Source organism: Cetorhinus maximus, chromosome 22, assembly GCF_964194155.1.
Source record: "Cetorhinus maximus chromosome 22, sCetMax3.hap1.1, whole genome shotgun sequence".
NCBI classification, from domain to species: Eukaryota; Metazoa; Chordata; class Chondrichthyes; order Lamniformes; family Cetorhinidae; genus Cetorhinus; species Cetorhinus maximus.
In genome coordinates, this window is record NC_135900.1 from 43,309,082 (window position 1) to 43,330,007 (window position 20,926).

A 20,926-nucleotide genomic window follows, 5' to 3' on the forward strand; every position below is an offset into this window, starting at 1 on the left:
ACTATTTGCGATCTACATTAATGACTTGGATGAAGGGACCATTTGTATTGTAGCCAAATTTGCTGATGATACAAGGATAGGTAGGAAAGCAAGTCGTGAAGAGGATACAAAGAGTCTGCAAAGGGGTTTAGGTAGGCTAAATGAGTGGGCAAAAAATTGGTAGACGGAGTACAATGTGGGGAAATGTGAAGTTGTCTACTCTGGCAGGAAGAATAGAAAAGCAAAATATTATATAATTGGAGAGAGATAGCAGCATGCTTAATTGATTTAAGGAGGGATATACTTGCATTGGAAACAGGTCAGAGGAGATTTACTAGGCTGGTTCCTGGAGTGAAGGGGTTGTCTTATGAGGAAAGATTGAGCAGATTGAACCTATACTCATTGGAGTTTAGAAGAATGAGAGATTCTGAGGGGTTTGACAGGGTAGATGCTGAGAGGATCCCTCGTGGTGGAATCTAGAACTAGGGGCACAATTTAAAAATAAGTGGTCTCTCATTTAAGACGGAGATGAAAATAAATTTCTTCTCTCAGAGGGTGGTTAGTCTTTGAAATTCCCTTCCCTCGAGAGCAGTGGAAGCTGGGTCATTGAATAGATTTAAGGCTGAGTTAGAAGATTTTTGATTTACAAGGGAGTCAAAGGTTATGAAGGCAGACAGGAAAGTGGAGTTAAGACCACAATCAGATCAGCCATGGAGGTGCAGGCTCAAAGGGCCAAATGACCTGCTAAAAAAAAAGGAACAGAACATTGTGGAATGCTGCTACTCACTTGCAATCACCCTGAAAAACTGTCTTTAATTCCTACACGATGTTCCATCCTAGCCAGTTCATAATCGAATTTACTGCGTTTCCCTTAATTCCATACCCCCTAATCTTCTGCACTAGTCTATTCTGTGGTATATTTTTAAAGGCTTCATGAATGTCCATGCACACCACATCCATTGTACTTCCCCCATCAACCATATCTGTCAGTTCCTAGAAGGCCTCTATCAGATTTGTCAAACATGATCTTCCTTTCTGAAATCTTTGTTGACTGCTTCTAAATATTTACATAGGAGTTACAGGCAATTTAGTGCAACCAACCTATGTCAGTGTTTATCATCCACACTAGTAAATAACGCTAATCCGAATTTATCCGTCCTGTTCCCATATCCCTTCGTCCCTCATCCATCTATCCAAACTAAACATGAATTCTAACATGATTTCTGCCTCAGCCGCCTAACTCTGTAAATGAATATACAGCCTCACAATTCTGGATAGTTGAAGTTAGGATGGGGGAGGTCATTGTTTGCATAGGTTTTGCACATTGAAAATTTCAATAAATACTCATTAGAAGCTGCTAGGGTTCGCACAATGGTATAATTGGCATACTCCACAAGGCCAAGAGCTGCATGAAAATTTGTGTTTTTATAAGTTTCATTAATCAAACTAGATTATTTTATAAACCATAGATAAGTGGCTGTCGCCTCAAATCACTAACTTAAAAAACGTGAGTGGTGAAAACTCTTGAGGGATTCACGTTGCAGCAGCAAAGCACTCTAACACCGAGTGATGCCGTTACTGTCAATGGCGGCTTCACCAATTCATCAGAGAGATGGCTCTGAGCATGCGCGGACTCGAGGCGTTCAGCCTGCCACACGGCACTGGACCGGCCAGCGTGGGCGCAGACGCAGTCGATGGAGCTGATAGCCCCGCCCCCTCTCCTCTGGTGGGGGGCGGGGCTTGTGCCGCAGTCAGTTTGCGGGACGGGCAGTAATAATCACCATAGTGACCGGGGACAGGCGGTGGCAAATCAACCCCAGCGGAGTGTGGGCTTGGGCGGAGCGCTGCCTCGTCCCTTCCCGAGAGCTGTAAGTAACGGGGATTCGGGCAGATACAGAGTTAGGCCCTAGGAGGAGCCTGGAGCAGGCTGTGTCCCAGCCGGAATCGTGGCAACCTCAGGGCGGGCGGCCTGTGCAGCCTCCTCCCCCCACACCCCCTTCCTGGCTCAGGGCGAGCGGCCTGTGCGGGAATGTAGCTTCTGGATGCAGAGATTGTGTGGAGCAGAGAGGGAGCAGGCAGTGTTTACATATGTAACTTCAGAATCGAAAGTGAAACTGTTTACAAGAGGTTCCAGTAAATCAGGCTGCTGCCCTTCCTTCTGCAATGTCATTCTGTGTTTCCCTCACTTGTACGTTGACGATGTAACCTGCGTTTTCTTAGCAAACGTGTATTTTGCCCCCTCGGGTCATTTCCATCCGATTTTTATCATCTTTGCTTTAATATTTCACCGATCTCTTTTAATACCAGTGTTTGTATTTTATTATAACCTGGATTTCAACTGCACACGGTATTTCAGACTTTGCTGAAAGAACAGTAATTTCTTTGTGCTGATTCCTGCTGCTGCCACTGAAGTCCAGTCCAGCAAGTCCCCAAGGGTGCTTGGAAGAAGTGGACTGTTGTAATTCACTTAAAAAGAAAGCCATGCATCTTTACAGGACATTTCGATGTACTTTGCAGCCAATGAAGTACTTTTTGGAAGTGTTCTTATTGTTGGGATGTAGGAAACATGGCAGCCAATTAGCACACAGCAAGCTCCTGCAAACCGCCCTGTGATGATGACCAGTTAATCTGTTTTTGTGATTTTGCTTGAGGGATGGATATTAATGTTATAATGGGGATAATTCCACTGCTCTTCAAAACGGTGATGGGGTCTTTTACATTCACTTGTGAGGCAGTCAGGGTTTGGTTTAACAACTTGACTGAAAGATGACACCTGTGACAGTGCAGCACTCCCTCAGATTTTTGGGCCCTAAACCCACAAGAGACAAGAAAGCTACCAACTGAGCCACAACATAAGGTGATGGCCATTGTCAATCACTTGTTGGTTCAAGTCTAGATGTTTGTTCTTGTTCTGGGCGGCCTGGACTACATTATATCAGGAACTGTGAATGGATCTTATAATATTTTAGAAAATATTTTTCTTTTAAAATAGAGGTTTAGCTGTGGATGTGGGTGTGTCTTAATTGGATTAAAGCCAGCTAGTTTGGGTGCTTTGAGTCCTAGCTTTGATATGTAAGAGAGAGTGTGTGCATTTCCATTTTTGGATAGAACATTCAAAAAGTGGGGTGGAAACTTGATGCCTATCTAACATATACCAAGCAATATAATTATATTGCTAATAAAATTGGGACTATGAAAGGGGTTTTATTGTTAGAGGTTTAGTTCAGAGGTTTTTGATACAATGAAAATTAACATTCAATGGGCAGTGGTTGGTATAACAAGACAACTCTTTTGGGTGCGCAGAGCAGAGGCAATGTGAGATCACAAGGCAGCTCCAAGCCTCCAACTGGCTTCACAGGAACTAAGTGAAAAGGCCCCAACAATCCCCATCCACCACTACTCTCCTCCGTCTGGCTGAACTTGTTCTCACACTGAACAATTTCTCCTTTAACTCCTCTCACTTCCTCCAAATAAAAGGTGTGGCTATGGGTACCCGCATGGGCCCCAGCTATGCCTGTCACTTTATGGGGTATGTGGAACATTCCTTGTTCCAGTCCTACTCCGGCCCCCTCCCACAACTCTTTCTCCGGTACATCGATGATTACTTCGGTGCTGCTTCATGCTCTCGTCGGGACCTGGAAAAATTTATTAATTTTGCTTCCAATCTCCACCCCTCCATAATCTTCACATGGTCCATCTCTGACACTTCTCTTCCCTTCCTTGACCTCTCTGTCTCAATTTCTGATGATAGACTGTCCACCAATATCCGTTACAAGCCTACCGACTCCCACAGCTACCTCGACTACAGCTCCTCACATCCCGCTTCCTGTAAAGACTCCATCCCATTCTCTCAGTTCCTTCGCCTCCGTCGCATCTGTTCTGATGACGCAACCTTCAAAAACAGCTCCTCTGACATGTCCTCCTTCTTCCTTAACCGAGGTTTTCCATCCACGGTCGTTGACAGGGCCCTCAACCGTGTCCGGCCCATATTCCGCGCATCCTCCCTCACACCTTCTCCTCCTTCCCAGAAACATGATAGGGTCCCCCTTGTCCTCACTTATCACCCCACCAGCCTCCGCATTCAAAGGATCATCCTCCGCCATTTCCGCCAACTCCAGCATGATGCCACCACCAAACACATCTTCCCTTCACCCCCCTTGACGGCATTCCGTAGGGATCGTTCCCTCCGGGACACCCTGGTTCACTCCTCCATCACCCCCTTCTCCTCAACCCCCACTTATGGCACCTCCCCATGCCCACGCAGAAGATGCAACACCTGCCCCTTCACTTCCTCTCTCCTCACCGTCCAAGGGCCCAAACACTCCTTTCAAGTGAAGCAGCATTTCACTTGCATTTCTCCTAACTTAGTCTACTGCATTCGTTGCTCCCAATGCGGTCTCCTCTACATTGGAGAGACCAAACGCAAACTGGGCGACCGTTTTGCGGAACACCTGCGGTCTGTCCGCAAGAAAGACCCAAACCTCCCTGTCGCTTGCCATTTTAACACTCCACCCTGTTCTCTTGCCAACATGTCTGTCCTTGGCTTGCTGCATTGTTCCAGTGAAGCCCAACGCAAACTGGAGGAACAGCACCTCATCTTCCGACTAGGCACTTTACAGCCCTCTGGGCTGAATATTGAATTCAACAACTTTAGATCTTAAACTCCCCTTCCCCCCATCCCCACCCCGTTTCTTTTCCCCCCCCACCCGCTTTTTTTTCAATAATTTATATAGATTCTTCTTTCCCCACCTATTTCCATTATTTTTAAATCTAAAACTAAAACCTTTAGTCTTTCCACCCCACCCCCACTAGAGCTGTACTTTGAATATCCTGTTTTCCATTCTTAATTAGCACTTTTCTCAAAGACCACCACCTTCAACACCTCTTTGACTCTTTTGTCTGTGACATCTTTTGATTATCTGCTCACACCACACCCTCAATGAGTCTCTTCCCCCCCCCCCCCCCCCAACCCACCTTAAACCAATTTATATTTCTCCCTTGTTGAAACTATGCTGCAGTTCTGCCGAAGGGCCATGAAGGCTCGAAACGTTAACTGATTTCTTCTCCGCCGATGCTGCCAGACTTGCTGAGTTTTTCCAGGTAATTCTGTTTTTGTTTTGTTAAGTGAAAAGAACCTAATTCTGAATTTGTAAGGTGAAAATGCTTTGTCTGGTGTTTGGTTAAGTTTATGGGTTGCTGTTGTCTCAATGGAGACTAGTCTGGGAATTTGTTGAAAGTTATGATAGTAATGCGTAGCCATGTGCATATATATTTTAACCTGTGTAAATTAATAAAATGTTTCATTTAATTTAATGTAAAACTTCGAACTGGTGGTCTGATTCTTGAGTTAACATTGATTATGACAGTTGTTTAAAGTTTCCCTCTGGGTTTTTTAAATAACTCGGCTTTACCAACTGTATCGGTCATAACAGAGCTGAACATTATGGAATCGTTCCATCTCATCCCCACTTATGATCTTAAGGAGTCAATGTTTTGAAGATGGTTGGGTTAAGGTCATTGGACTGAGAAACTCCTGCAGTGATGTATTGAAGTATTAATTTGCTTTCAACTGTAAAAATCTGTGTGTCTAATATCATTCCAGTCATTGGGGGGTTTTTACCATGACCTTGGAAGCAATTGGAAATAAACTTGTCTGCGTTTCCCCTCTTGGCAGTCAAAAGTTTTTGCTGAACTGATTCCAAGCACAGTCAGGAAAAAAGCTTTAAAATCCTAACCATCATCATTGATCTTCGCCTTGAAAACCACAATAGTTTGTAGGCTCCTGGAACACCTTGGATGGCAAATTGGAAGCTGCTATTGCTCAAAGATAAAATCTTGATTTTTATAATGTGAATAACTTTTTTGGAATATTGCGCATATTCATTTGCTTTTGAAGCAAGAACATTTAATGATGACTACTGATGAAAGCAGTTAGTGGTTTCCTGACAGGGGTGCTGTCTTTTTGATGAGATGCCACAATGAGTGCCTGCATATCTCTTTAAATTGATAAAAAGTAACCCAAGGCACTAAAGTTAAAGAAGAGCAGGGAGTCCTTAGCCAACTTATACCTCAAACACCACCACCTACTTAAATTGACTGGTTATTTACCTCATTGTGGTTTGTGGGACTTGCTACATAATTTCATTTAAGAAGAAAAGAGAATTTTATTCACGAAGAGAATTGTTTAAGATGTGAAAGATGCAATACCAATAAATGTTCTCTCTTTTCTCCCCCCCCCCAAATGGGATACTGGAATGAAAGAAGGAAAATAAGAGTGTCTTCCAAAATATTGGAGATTACCATTTTTCTGTGAAATGTCACTGGATACTCAGGATAGAAATTGTTCACACTTTCCAGTGACTCAGCCCTTAATTAATACATGATTTAAGAATTAATATCCCTCCTTCTGCCATGTTTAGAACTCCCTTTATTGGCTGAAAAGGAACTGACTGTGATCTTCTTTGTAACTGTGACAGAGATGACCATTTGTTGTTTTTGCTCTCTCTCTCTCCATTCTCTCTGGGTGTTTCCTGACCTTCCATTTGGTACCATTCTACAGTGACGACCAATTTGAGGGAACTGAGCATGTCAGTTCTTATCAAAAGTATCTCAATATGTATGCCAAAAAATTTATGAACCTGCCCTCCAGTTAAATTTGATCCTTTGTTGAGTATAATACAGTAATTTTAGTCTGTCTTTCTTCTCTCTAGCTCCTCTTGCACCTGCAGAAATATCAACAGCAGTTGACAACTTCATGCTGAATCAGCTGCCATGAAACTGCGTGTGCGAGTTCAAAGACAGAGAGGCTGGGTGGAGTTGGAGCAGAATGAGCCTACGCTCGCTGACCTGCGCAGTAAGATTACTGGCACTCTTCTGCCATCCTTGGGATACAAGTAGGTGAAGTAATGTAAAGTCACTGCTTCTATGGTTAACTAGCTTGTTTGTGCTGCTAATATGGTTTAAAATGGAATATGTCTTTAGTTTATGATGTTAAATGTGTCATGTTGCCAACTGAAAAGCCTTTTTAATACTCACATGGCAAATTATCAACATTCGACGTTGTAATTAGCCTTATCAGTGAGTGAGCATGGTGTGAGTTCGACATACACAGAAATACAAAGAACCTACAACATAGAATAAAAATAAGAAAATAGCATGGATGTTGAAACGGATGGTCCTGCTTAACCATCCTTGCTGATTTGTTTGAAGAAATAACAGGAAGACTAAAGAAGGATAATAAAGTGTCTGTGTAATGCATATAGATTAGGTCTCACATAAGAGACTTGTCAGAAGGTCAGGGCACCTGGAGAATGTCTCAAAACAGAAAGTGGGAAGTGTTGTCCTTTAGATGTGTCCTGGGATCATGTGGTTGCCGTATGCATGTATGATTTGGACTCAAGAAATTGCAGGTATTTGATCAAGCTTTTGTTCACCTCTAATTTCTCCTCTGTTTCAGCATCCAGTTTTTTTTCCTTGCACCTCTCTGAACACAACTCATGATGTTTTTCTGAATTAAAGATAATAAATAAATTACAGATATAATATTGGAATTCTGATTTCACAGCAATTGAGCAAGAGTTTTGAAAGATTTGATAACATCTTTTAAATTAGCCATGTTCTTCATTAAAGTAGTTTGTTTAATGGAATCTTTATGAACATTGTTATTTGTAAGATCTTTGGATAATTCTACGTTGCATTTGCTGAATACTGTTAAAGCCCACAAAAATCACGTTGTAATTTTTCATGATTGTGGCCACAGTAAACATTAAGGGCAGACTCTTGTGTCCTCCCCTGTGCTGAGTTTGGTGGAGGGGGAGCACTTAATAGGATGGAAGTCCAGGGCAGGAAGGCCTGTGGCCTATGGGTGACCTTCCTGTCCCATTGCCAATTGAGGTCCTTAAGTGGGCAATTTATAAGCTGGTGGGATGCTCGCCATGTGGGAACATGAAAGCAAACCCATTCAATGCCTGATTGAGGGACCTGGCATCAGGAAGGCAAAGCCCCCACCCCACTTCCCTTTCTGCTGACCCCTGCCCTCCCCTTGTGACCTCCGCCCCACCATTATTCATCTGTGCTTGGATCCCTCCTCGCTTTGAGTGGGTGTCATCCTGGGGACGCTGATGAGTGCAGAAGAGCTGCTGGCCTATGATTGGCCAGTAATAAGTACAGAAGAGTTGCTGGTCTACGATTGGCCGGCAGCTCTTGACAGGTGGAACTTCTGCCCCAGAGCCCTTGACCCTGGGGTAAAAAGCCACCACTGGCCCGTTAAGTGCATGAGTGGCACAAGATACAGCAGACCTTTCTGAAAAGAGACCCCTGTCACCTCCACAAGAGTCTGCCCCAAAATTGAACTCCAGATCCTTGTCTCTGCTTGATCATGGAAATTTGCTAGTCTGTAAGAAAAGTTATGAAAATTATTTTGCCCTGTTCTGATGTGATTGCACTGGATCATTCAGGCCAAATGTATTTTGCAAGATCCCATGTCTCTTGACCTTTCATTTTAATTGTGATGTATTATTGGGGAAATAAAGATCCTCTATTCAACAAAAGCGAAATGATTTTTTAAAATTCCTCAATGGGTTGTGGGTGTTGCTGGCAAGGCCAGTGAGTGTTGCTGGCAAGGCCAGCATTTGTTGCCCATCCCTAATTGCCCTTGAACTGAGTGGCTTGTGAGGCCATTTCCGAGAACAGTTAAGAGTCAACAACATTGCTGTGGATCTGGAGTCACATGTAGCTCAGACCGGGTAAGGATTTCTTTCTCCAGAGGACATTAGTGAACTAGATACTAGATGGACTCTAGCAACAATCAATGAAATTTGATTATGATAACCATTACTGAGACTAGCTTTATATTCCAGATTTTTTATTAATTGAAATCAAATTCCACCATGGCAGCTGGTGGGATTTGAACCCATGTCCTCAGAACATTAGCCTGGGCCTCTGGGCTATTAGTCCAACGACATTAGCACCATGCCTCTGTTACTGTATTAGCAGAGTACTTTTAAACATGCTTGGCGTTTTTGATTTTGTCTCTAAATCTCCTTAGGACGATTTTCTATTTGTACCTATAAATGAGAGTTATTAAATTAATCTAAAATTGTGATTTTGTGTACTCATCATTTTGGCTGATAGCTATTTCCTTCAAATGGCTAGAGCATATAGATGTTTTCAGCCTGCGACAGATCATCTCTGAGTAAATGCTGAAATAGGGTCAGGGAACACTCCGCTTAAACCAGCTTACATCAGGATTGGCAATATTTCTCCTGTCCAGGGTTGATGGCAGCAGTCTTTAAATTAGTTTGTGTGAATTTAGGTGCCACATTTCCAATATTTTGATATTTGATGTAATTCTTCATTGCAAAATTGGGGAAAAAATAAAGATGTGCAACATTTAAACGGGCAGTGCAAAGGAAAGGGGGAAGTAAGCAAAAACATGAGAGATGTATGCATAGTATAATTTGTAAAGTGCATAAAAAGAAAACGGCAGCTTGCAGTGATATTAATGAGCAAATCATAAAGCGAATTAAAGATTAGAACATGAGCAGCTGAAGGTGCAGCGATTGAGGTGAGATAGGTCTAAGAACAGAAACAGGAAAAGCTGGCAAAGTGGAACAGTTTGCCTTAGTGGGGGGTGGGGAGGGGAAAACATAAGGACTCCAGGGACTGAATTTTCAATTGTTGGTGGGGGCAGAAAGGGTTGTGGGCGCAATTTGAAATTGCGTTCCCAGAGTGCTGCTCTGGATCCTGCTGCCTCCGGAATGCAATGTGATTTTCATAGGGCAGGTGGGGGACAGGGAACCTCCAAGTGCTCTTTGAACTCATTGAGTTCATTAACAGGCCTCAGAGAAGCAGTTTCAAATTTTCAATCGGGAGGCACTGGGAACATGCAGTGCCTGGAGCATGTCGGGGAGCAGCTGGTGTGAATACAATGGGGGGACCCATGAGGACTAACGGAGACACTGGTCAATACTTTTAAAAGATGGACAGTAATGCTCGGCTGCACAACTGAGGGCACAGTTGCCACCATTGGTGCTGGGAGGCTTGCACTTCTCAACAGTGAGAGGTTGGAATTCTGAGAGACATCAGGCTGCTAGCATTACTTGGGTAGAAGAGGTTGGCAGCGGAAGCCCTGTTGAACAAACAAATGCCAGCTGAGGGAGTGGAAATAGGAACAGGTAACTATGACATTGACCAGAGTAGCAAAAAGGGGTTTCAGCAGAGAGAAGAGGCCAGAGAAGCTACCAGCAAATGGCAGAGTGCCAGTGCTATAGGGAGGCTATGCCTATCCATGCAGATTGTTGGATGTGTGTTCTGGCCCACAATGACATGAGGCCTCGTGCACCCTATGGCAATCCTCTATGGCATCAAGGTCATCATTGCCCTGAATTTTTATGCTCCTGGATTGTTCCAGGGATCTGTGAAGGACCTGGATGGCATCTTGCAGATGGCAGCTCATCATACCATCAGGGAGGTCATGGATGCCCTATTAATTTTGAGCCAGAGGGACCAGCGCAGGCATAGAGGACATTGGGCTTTGTCACCCAGTTCCAGGGGATCATTGATTATACCCACATAGCCTTCAGGGCACCAACTGATCAGCCAGTCAGAACCCTGAACAGAAAAGGCTCCCACTCACTGAATGTCCAGCTGATCTGTAACCACAAGAAGCACATCATACAGTGCTGCACTCTGTTCCCAGGCTACTGTTATGATTCATTCATCCTGTGAGAGTCTCTGGTGTCACACTTCTTCAGGCCAACATTCAGACGCGTGGGTGGCTGCTGGGGGGTGAGAATTATCCTCTGAAGGAGTGGCTCTTGACGCCTGCCTGATACCCAGACACGGATGCAGAGAAGTGCCACAGCCAGAACCATCTACTAATATGAACCCACATTGGAATCTTGAAGATGCACTTCCATTGCCAAAACCAGTTGGATGGTGCCCTCCAGAACAAGCCAGCTGGGGGTCTCATTGTGGTGGTCTGCGTGTTGCACAATATGACAAGAAAAAGAACTGAAGCTGGATGAAGAGGACCACCTGGTACACCACTCTTCCAGAGGAGGATGAAGGGGACACTTTCTAGAGGAACCTAGTGCCCAGGCATTGGAGGAAGACTACTGAGGCTGTTCCAGGCCTCATGGTGATTAGCAGGCTGGCATAGCCACAAGGGCCATACTAATTCAGCAGCACTTAGCTTGAGCACCTCTGCAGATCAACTTCCATCAGATAAATTATCCAGTGCGCATGCACACTAGAATAATCCCATTGAGACCCAAAGGTAGAACGAATGGAGTCTCCATCACCACCATTTCCCACATTACATACCATCCAACAGCAGCAAGCCCAGGCCCTGCCCAACAACCCCCTCCCCCATTTCCCCCCTATTTAATTTCTCTCAACAAACTTTAAAAACACAAGTTTAATCAAAATTTATCATTTTTATAACCAGTTTAATCAATAGTGAGGAAAAACAGAAAACTTCACCCCAGTGACCCATCAAGTGTAACTTGCAGTGAGGCACCTTGCACTCATGCACACTCCTACGAGGTGCTCCCACTGTGGCTGAGGGTGAGGTGGAGGCAGCCTGCTTCACCGTATCTGGCTAAAACACCTGTGACTTCCATTCTCACCATGGAGGTGCCCGCGGGGGCTTCTCCACAGGCTGCTGAGCCTGTGTTGTTGCAGTCTTTGACACAGGGTCCTGAGTTGCAGTAGCTAAGGAGGCAAGGAATGATGTTTGTGCCCTGTGAAGCGTGGCACTTTCATCAGCCTCTTCAACTCACTCAGCTCTTTCGGAGCACTCCTGCATACTGTATGGGACCATTGGCTGGGGATGTAGCTGGCATCCAGTCCAAACATCTTTGCGCCATTAACAATGAGTGTTTCATTCTATGGGGAACCTCGCTCTTTCTGTGCATGTCCGCATGTTGTTGCATATGGCTTTCCAAGAGGATGGCTGTTCTTTCAATGGAGCTCAAATCCTTGAGCCATGACGGGGCACATGTGCTGCATGAACTCCTTCATTGACTGCCCCTGGCTCTGCAACGCCTCAATGCCAAGAGTGCTACCACTGAGCTAATGCTGACACCTAACCTGTTTGGCCTTCCAAATGTGGAGGAACAATGAGCAGACGCAGTATACTAAGTTGGAAAAACATGTAAATTGCGTTCTCACGTGGAAGGAATGTTTGGGGCCCCGGACAGTGGTATAATAGGAAATGAATAGGCAAATGTGGTGTTTTTAGAGCTTGAATAAAAAACGTGCCAGGGAAAGGCTATGACTGTTGTAGGTGGTAGAAGCGCGAACTGGGGCATTTTGGAAGGAACTATCCTTTCAGAAAATGGGGAGGAGAGAATATGTTTTGTGAAGGGATAGCGTGTAGGAAGAGGGGAAATGTGGTGGAGGTGCTGGTTGACTGCCATGGAAGAGGGGAGTGCATTATAATAGTGAGGGAGTAGAAATGAGAGCATAAAGAAATTGGACAGACCTGGTTGAAGGTCTTGTCCACCATGGTAGAGGGGAATCCTTGCCTCAGGACACAAAGGAGGGCATCTCCAAATCTCTGAAAAGAACAGATGCAAAAAAGGAAGAAAAAAAACTAGGTGATAAGAATGGAGTTCTTACAGAAAACAGGGTTGGAAGAAGTATAAAGTGTCCCATTGCTTGGGACAGGGGAAGGGAAAAGAGCATGAGAGAGAGATTTCAGGAAGGTAAAAGAGGTCAACGGTGGTTCATGTCACATTGAAGGATGGCTGGAAATATGAAGCATAATGAAAGAAATTTGTGGGAGTTGAAAGCAACACCACCATATTAGAGATCAGGGAGGGGTCCAGGGTAGGCCTGGAACAAAATGCTTAACAATGTCTCCAGAAAGGCCAGCATAACTGGGACCTATGTGGGTTGCTATATTTATGGCTTTTATCAGGAGAAAGCTAATAGAGTTAAAAACAAAATTGTTGATCTAGAATCTCAGCAAGATGAGGAAGGGTTGTGAATGGTAGTAGTTGAGTCACTATTCGAAGAAATGGAAAGCCCACAGCTGCCTTTTGGGGGGTGGGGTGGAATAGAGAGCTTCTGTGTGACAAAGACATGGTTTGGGCCAAAAAACAGAGGAGGGTATAAGAAGAATGCAGATATGAGATTAGGGACTGGATGGATATGGAGGAAGGGAAATAGGATGAGAAGGTTCATTCGAAAGAACAGGAGTAACTTAAAATGGAAAAATCTGGGACACTCCTGTTTACGTATGGATGGAGGATTGAAGAGATGAGATTGGAGGCAGTGGAGGGGAGAAGTTCTCCAGACCAGTGATTGCCAAACATTTTTGGGTGAAGGACCCCTTTTCAAATGTATTAATGATCATGGATCTTCCCACCCCACTCCCCAAATCTAATGTATAATACTATCTCCTGGCACATTTACATTTATAAACGTAAAGTTCAACAGTGCCCTACTAAAGGGACTTGAATGAAATTTTGCCAGATCTAAGCAATATAGTAAATATTGTGACAACTTTCATCTCCCTTTCAGCCGAAAGGTATCCCTACAGCTTCAGCAGCTTTCCTGTTGAATTCTTAATCCCTTCCCCTCTACTGTTTACCAGCCTCTCTGCTCTAATGTTACTGCTGTGCTGCTTGGTGTGTGGCATTGTGCCATCAGGGCACTGGGAGTAACTTAGACCATGGTTTCAGTCCAGGCCCAGCTGATATACTCGGTGAATAGCCTTAATGTCATTCCAGGTCCCTGAACAAGGCATCTGTGGCAGCTGTTTCCTACCCTCCCACAGCCCCAGCCCTGTGTTTCCGTTACCGGTGTCTCTGGGGCCTATCATCTCTTCTGCTAGCATTCTGAGTCAGTCTGAGGGCCTGCTTATCTGGTTACGTGTTGTTTCTGGAGTGGTCTTGGCTCCAGTATCTACCTGTGAAAGTTCAGAAAGGGAAAAGAGGTCAGCAATGGGTCATGTTAAGTTGAGGGATGGGTGGAAATGGAAGCATGTTCATTAAATTCTCAAGATTGTTGCGAGAGTCTAAAGCTTGTGTCACTGTGCAAATGCACCAGGACCTGGAACTGACATTGAATTCCCCAGTATTCGCACCCTTGGCTGAGCCACTCTAGCAGATGAAGGAAATCAAAATAACAGCATGTGCCTGACCCATGTCATTGCAGCAATGGGTCGTACTCACATTATTTCATGAACCCGAGAAAGCCTCTACTGATTCTAGTCTCAGAGCCACTGAAATAATGGCAGTAGGAAAAAAAGGTCATAACTAACATTTAAGATATAAACAATCGATTTGGATTAACACAAAGGATAAGAAGGGATCGATAGAGTCAATAGAGATAATGTGCAGACCACCTAATTTTGGAAGAGTACTGGAGGGATTAATATGTAGGCAAATCCATGAGATGAGTAAAGGATATCAAATAATGAAATATTTCAACTCCCTCAAATAAACTGGCAAGAAGTAAGGAATGAAGTTTTATGGTTCATTTGGGATTCCTTTCTTACTTGTATATAAGCCCAAAAAGGGAGGAACCACTACTGCAACTAGTAATAGGAAATGGGTCGGAGGAGATAATGGAAGCGTAGGGGAACATATAGGGGTTAGCAATCATAACATCATAGGCTTAAAGTAATGATTTATGGGGTGAAATGGAATTAAGGAATGTAAACTGGAAAAAAAATTGACAGATGGAATACCACTGAGAAATATTTAAGAAAATTATGATAAAGTTCAAGAGAAATATATTCTGCTTAAAAAAAGCAACAACAAACTAGTCAATAAGGAAACGGTGGATGAATACAGCGATATGGGTAAAATTGAAACAAAAGTAAAAGGCATACATTTAACACGTAGACAATAAGTGTGAGGATGGCAAAATAGTACATGAAGATTTTAGGAAACAAGTCAAATAAAAAAATAAATAAGCAAAAGGCAACTGAAAATTAAAACATCAAAGAATATGAAAAGAAATAAAGTATTCCACAGGCACGTCAGTAACAGAAAAAATAAGGACAGAGGGCCACAAAAGGATATACAAGATAAACTCTCAGGTAATGACAGTGAAATGGCAGAAATATTGAATACTTCACCTCAGTATTTGCTGGGAAAACTAACAAGGTGTTCATGACATTAGAAGAAGAAACCAAGATGATATAAAGGCACTTAAGATAGAAGAGGAGTGATAATTGCTAAATGTATCAAATGCGATGTCTGGATGGATTGCATCCACATTTATTAAGTGCTATGGAAGAGAGAGCCCAGAAAGCAATACACAGAAAAGGAATAGTGCCAGATGACCAGTGGACAGCTACTTTACCTACTTCGGCATCCATCCATCTCAAGAGACGATGGACTGCACATAAGATGTATGTTACTTCTGTAATGAATGTGGTCTGTGGCTGTAGAGGCTGATTCGTGAGTGGCAGACCTTTCCGCAGCTGGCACAGATGAATAGCGTTGACCTGGGGTCAACTGATGTATTTTTATTTCTTTCCGGTCGGCTCTCTTTTACCACTATTGTTCCTATATTTTAAAAGGGCCATAGAGCAAATGCAGGGAACTATAGAAGTTAGTTTAATGTCAGTGGTAGAAAAATAAATATAAGATGGTCATTAATAAATCCAATAAGAAATTCAGGAAAAACTTCTTTACCCAAACAGTGGTTAAAATGTGGGACTGGCTATCACAAGGAGTAGTTGAAGCAGTTAGGGGGATTTTAAGGGGAAACTGAATAAGTACATGAAGGAGAAAGGAATAAAAGGGTAAGCTGGTGAGGTTAAATGAAGTAGGGTGTGATGAGGCTTGTGGAGAAATATCACCAGCATAGATCAGTTGGACTGGCTGGCCTGTTCCTGTGCTGTACACTTGATGTAATTCTGTGATATCATTCCAATTGTTGAAAGGTTTGCTATCGCATTCAGATGAGGTGGGAGAAAAATAAAAGAAAAAATGAGCAATTGTTACTCCAGTTTCTTTTAAACTTCTCTTTATGGAGCTTGTTTTGGTGTTACAAATGAAATATTAGCAGAATAATAAAGAATTGACACCACATTAAGCAACAAGTGAGTCAATCATTTCTAATGTTAGACAGTTTGTTTATTTGCCATTTATAAATGTACAACATCTTTAACTTCCTGCCCAAAACTAACTTTCTATGTTGTGTATTCTTTTATTAAATAACTAATTTTAATTGTCATAAATTGTGAAATGACTACAGTAGACATAAAATGATGTGACTATTATGATAGTAAGGTAGGATCTGTAGATGTATTATGAATTGTACCAGGTTCTGCAATATTATTTTTGAGGCACAGGATATATGTTCCTTAATCTGGCAAAGAAAAAAATGCAGCTGAATTTTGTGCATCTCTTTCTATATGCAGCAAGTTATAGTTTTACAGCTCTGATTTTAAATTTCCAAACTGTTCTTTTGTTTTACAGTTCTGATACTGAATTCAACATCAGTTTAAATGGGAAAGATGTTCTTACTGATGACCAGCAAGCCATAAAATCCATAGGAATAGTCTCTGGGGATTTGATCTGCTTAATTCTGCCAGATTCATTTGTCTCAACCTCTGGATCATTGTCAGAGTTAAATGTTACGGAACAACCATCATGTTCAAATATTGCTCAAAACCAGGGTATTGTGAATGGTGGGAATAGACTTGAGTCTGCTCATGAGATTGCCCCTGATGCGTATCAGCAGTCTGAAGTAAACGTCCAGAATTCTTCATCTGACGAGATGTCCATGGCATTTGAAGAAACCACAGCAAAATATCCATATGAGCCAATGCTGTGCAGTGAAGCAGTTGATGGAATGGTACCACATTCATTAGAAATATTGTATCGTTCTGCTGAGTGCACCAGCCCAAAAGACGCTCTGATTGTAGTGCTTCATCTCCTCATGCTGGAGGCAGGATACATTCCACAGGTAAACAATCTAGAGTGACATGGAATTCAATAATTGACCATATATACTGTGCAAACAGCATTGATGTCCAAACTTCTGGAGCAGTTGATCCAATAAAAATGAATTTGCTTTCTAATCGACAGAATCATGACCCTGTCTCCCTTTCGGCAAAAATGTCCTATATCTGCTGTTTTCTAGCAGTGTATTTGGTTCGCAAGCTGACCTCTTCTTCCATTTTCCTCCGTTTTGAACCAACCTAAAAGTTAGTTTTCTAGTATCCTTGTAAAAGATCCACCAGCATAATTCAAAGAGTAGATGCCTTCTCCCAGTGTCCTAGCCAACATTTATCCCTAAATCATGGCCCCCAAAAACAGATTCATTGGTCATTTAGCTTTTTGCTATTTGCAAATTGGCTGCTACATTTGTCTACAAAACAACAGTAACTGCACAGCAGAAGCAATTAATTGGCTGAAAAGGGTTTAGGGTGTTATGAGGACATGTACTTTGTAATGCTTTATAATGCAAATTTGTTCTTTATGTTTTCACATAAAATACCTTTAATATGAAGAATGGCTTCTCAGACAAGCCAATGACTGTTCACAAAACTGCAACTTTTTTGTACTAACAATATCTCACAAACAACATGGATGAATGCCCAGTTAGGTTTTTTTGGTGACATTAGTTGAGGGAAGAATGTTGGCCAGGACAAAAACATATCTCCCAGCTCCTCTTCAAATTGTCACTGGATGTTTAATATCCACATAAACTACTGGGAGGTGCAAATGGGGCCACACTGGCGACTTATTTGCAGGGCAACAGCTCCAACCCTGCATCCCCTCTTCTGAACTGCGTGGTTAGTCTAGATTATGAATTTAAGTTCACAAGCTTCTTCCCAATTGAACAGAGACCCGAGAGTGTACGTACTCAAATCTTTGAAGCTGGCCAGGCAAATTGAGAAGGCTGTTAATAAAGCCAAGAGGAACAGAGTACAAAAACAAGGAAATTATTTTAAACTTTTATAAAGCGCTGTTTAGGCCTCAGATGGGGTACTGTGTACAATTCTAGGCACCAATCTTTGAAGATGTCAAGGCCTTTGGAGAGGGTGCAGAAGAACTGTATGAGAGTATTACCAGTAATGAAAGAGTTCGGTTATGTGCAGAAACTGAAGAAGGCCAGGTTGTTCTCCTTAGTTTTTTTTATTTCTGTGGCTGGAGAAGCAGTTATAATCTGACGTTGAGGTTAACAATCCATTCAACAGCTAATACAGTGTGAATGGTTGTGATGCCACCACGATCGGATCTCTCTCGCACAATTTCAGTATTTGGGCGATGGTCTGACTTGGAAGTCCATAGTCACAATTTTGAGATGTTCCTCATGTTCCACCTATGGAGCAAGTGACCACATCTTCCCTACCCTGTCCTCAACTGGTTGAGGGTTATCCAAATTTTCTGTTGAAGGCTGAAACCTAGAACTTTTTAACATTCGAGTCAGTTACCGGGTTGTGGTTGGTGATGTTTTCAGTCAACCAGGAGGTGTGCCATCAAGAGGTAGGGCAGTCACCAGCTTGTAGGGTGCAAAGTGTGTTCTAGTTGGGACTGCAGGATTTCAGATGAACGTGTGGGTATTTTTTGAGGCCTTTGTCAATGGGAGTGCTTTGTTAGCTATCAGCTGGTGGTGTTTGAGGAAGATATTTTCCTGGCAGATAACAGGAGGTTCAATATGTGCTGATGTAGGAAGCCACTCGAGCTGTGTTGACCTGAACGTCCCAGAAATAATCCTCGTGACTTCCTGGAGGTAGAGAACTACCACATTTTTGTGGTGGCTTCTGAGCCATGTTGAACAGCAGAGGTTAAAAGAAGATTTGATAGAGGTGTTCAAAGTTATGAAAGGTTTTGTTAGAGTAAATAGAGAAACTGGTTTTAGTAGACATGAGGAAACATTTTCTTATACAACAAATTGTGATCTGGAATATAGTGCCTGAAAGTGGTGGAAGCAGATTTAATATAGGAATCCCCTGTTTTATAGCATGTTCTAATTGTTTTCATTTTAGCAGGATTTGTAAATTAGGGACATTCCTGGACAGTGCTGTCTCCATTCTTGTTTTAGCATGGTTACTGCACATGCTCGGTCTTCCCTGTCCTGCTCCCTCCCTCTCACTTCTCTCTCCCACTCCCTCCTCCTTGCTGCTTCCCTCTCTCAACTGCCTCCCAAACCTACCCCCACCAGTTATAACCCTGAGCTGCCGCTTTCCTCTCTTCCCCCACCGTGATTGCCTTCCCTCATCTGAGCCCTTGCTGGGAGCAAGAGGGGCAACAAGTGGGAGGGTGGGAGACTAAGTATCACGAAAAAGCAAGTTACTGCAGAACGGTCAAAGCTTGTTCCACTAGATGGAGCAGTTGATCACAAAAAGTTTACTCTGATCTTTTCAAACAATTTTTTTAGTCTAGTGCAGAATTCAAATGGAATACCATTAAAGATAGCTTTATCAATTAAATCTTCAGATTTATGATTTGCATGAGACTTTAAGACCCACAGGATAAGACAAGGTTCTTCAGATAGTGAATTCAAAGAAGTTTAAGAGAATTATAAATTAATATAGAGTTGTAATGCACAATTAGTTGAGTCTAATGTATAAGAACCATACATCCATACAAATAAGCCTCTTCTGTTTTAATATACAGGGCACACCTGTATTCAAAATCATTTGCCATCTTTTTTTTCTACACCTAGACTAATTTATAACAAAATAACCCAAAAAAGAAACAAGGATACTTATGTCTAACAGGCTTTCATGACTTTCGACCTTCCTCCATTCGAACAAGTATCCTTCAGTCAAAACATGGCTAGCTAGCGGTGTGTTTTTAGAGATGGGGTTTATAACCCCCTAGGGAAGGCTCAAGACCTTTCCTCTTCATGTGTTAATGGGGTCTTGTCACCCTTTGGCTGACATTCTTTAATTTAGCTTAATTGGTCTTGGCCTTTGAACAGCTCATTGTTCTATTATCAAAATTAATTACAAACAAAGTGTTTTCTTAGTCTGATTTCGGAATTTTAAAAATTCATTTAAGGGGTGTAGGCTTCACTGGCTAGGCCAGCATTGAAAGCCCATCCCTAATTGTCCTTGAGAATGTGGTGCTGAGCTGCCTTCTTGAACTGCTGCAGCCCATGTGGTGTAGATACATCCACAGTGTAGTTAGGGAGGGAGTTCCACGATTTTGCCCCAGCAACGGTGAAGGAACAGCGATATATTTCCAAGTCAGGATGGTGAGTGGCTTGGAGGGGAACTTCCAGGTGGTGATGTTCCCATGAGTCTGCTGCCCTTGTCCTTCTAGATGGTAGTGGTCATGGGTTTGGAAGTTGCTGGTCTATGGAAGGTCTGAGGAGCTTTGGTGAGTTTCTGCTGTGCATCTTGTAGATGGTACACACTTTTGCTACTGTGCATCGGTAGTGAATGTTAGATTTTCTTGTTGGAGGTGGTCATTGCCTGACTCTTGTGTGGTGCTAATATTACTCGCCACTTGTCAGCCCAAATCTGGATTTTGTAAAGGCCTTGTTGCATTTGCACATGGACTGCTTCAGTACCTGAGCAGTCGTGAATGGTGCTGAACATTGTGCAGTCATCAGCGAACAAACCCACTCCTGACCTTATGATGGAAGGAAGGTCTTTGATGAAGCAGCTGAAGATGGTTGGGCCGAGGACACTACCCTGAGGAACTCCTGCAGTGATGTCCTGGAGCTGAGATGACTGACTTCCAACAATTACAACCATCTTCCTTTCTGCTGTGTGTGACTCCAACCAGTGGAGAGCTTTCCCCCTAATTCCCATTGATTCCAGTTTTGCTAGGACTCCTTGATGCCGCACTCGATCAAATGTCAAGGGCAGTCACTCTCACCTCACCTCGGGAGTTTAGTTCTTTTGTCCATGTTTGAACCAAGGCTGTAATGAGGTCAGGAGCTGAGCGGCCCTGGCGGAACCCAAGCGGAGCATCAGTGAGCAGGTTATTGCTAACCAAGTGCTGCTTGTTAGCACTTA

The 20,926-nt window shown here is 43.0% G+C and overlaps 1 protein-coding gene across 3 annotated transcripts in view; it reads left to right on the forward strand.

The window, feature by feature from the left end:
- Window positions 1-1,656: 1,656 nt before the first annotated feature.
- The window catches only part of fbxo7 (F-box protein 7), a 35,637-nt gene continuing 16,367 nt past the window's right edge, over window positions 1,657-20,926 (forward strand). Inside the window, exons 1-3 of one of the 3 annotated variants that reach the window (XM_078568187.1) lie at window positions 1,657-1,847; window positions 6,690-6,872; window positions 16,425-16,914. In XM_078568187.1, the coding sequence (XP_078424313.1) occupies window positions 6,751-6,872; window positions 16,425-16,914 (612 nt within the window). In that variant the 5' untranslated portion in view covers window positions 1,657-1,847; window positions 6,690-6,750. Of the gene's footprint in view, window positions 1,848-6,689; window positions 6,877-16,424; window positions 16,915-20,926 lie in introns of all 3 variants that reach the window. The other 2 variants (XM_078568188.1, XM_078568190.1) reach the window with 2 other exon arrangements.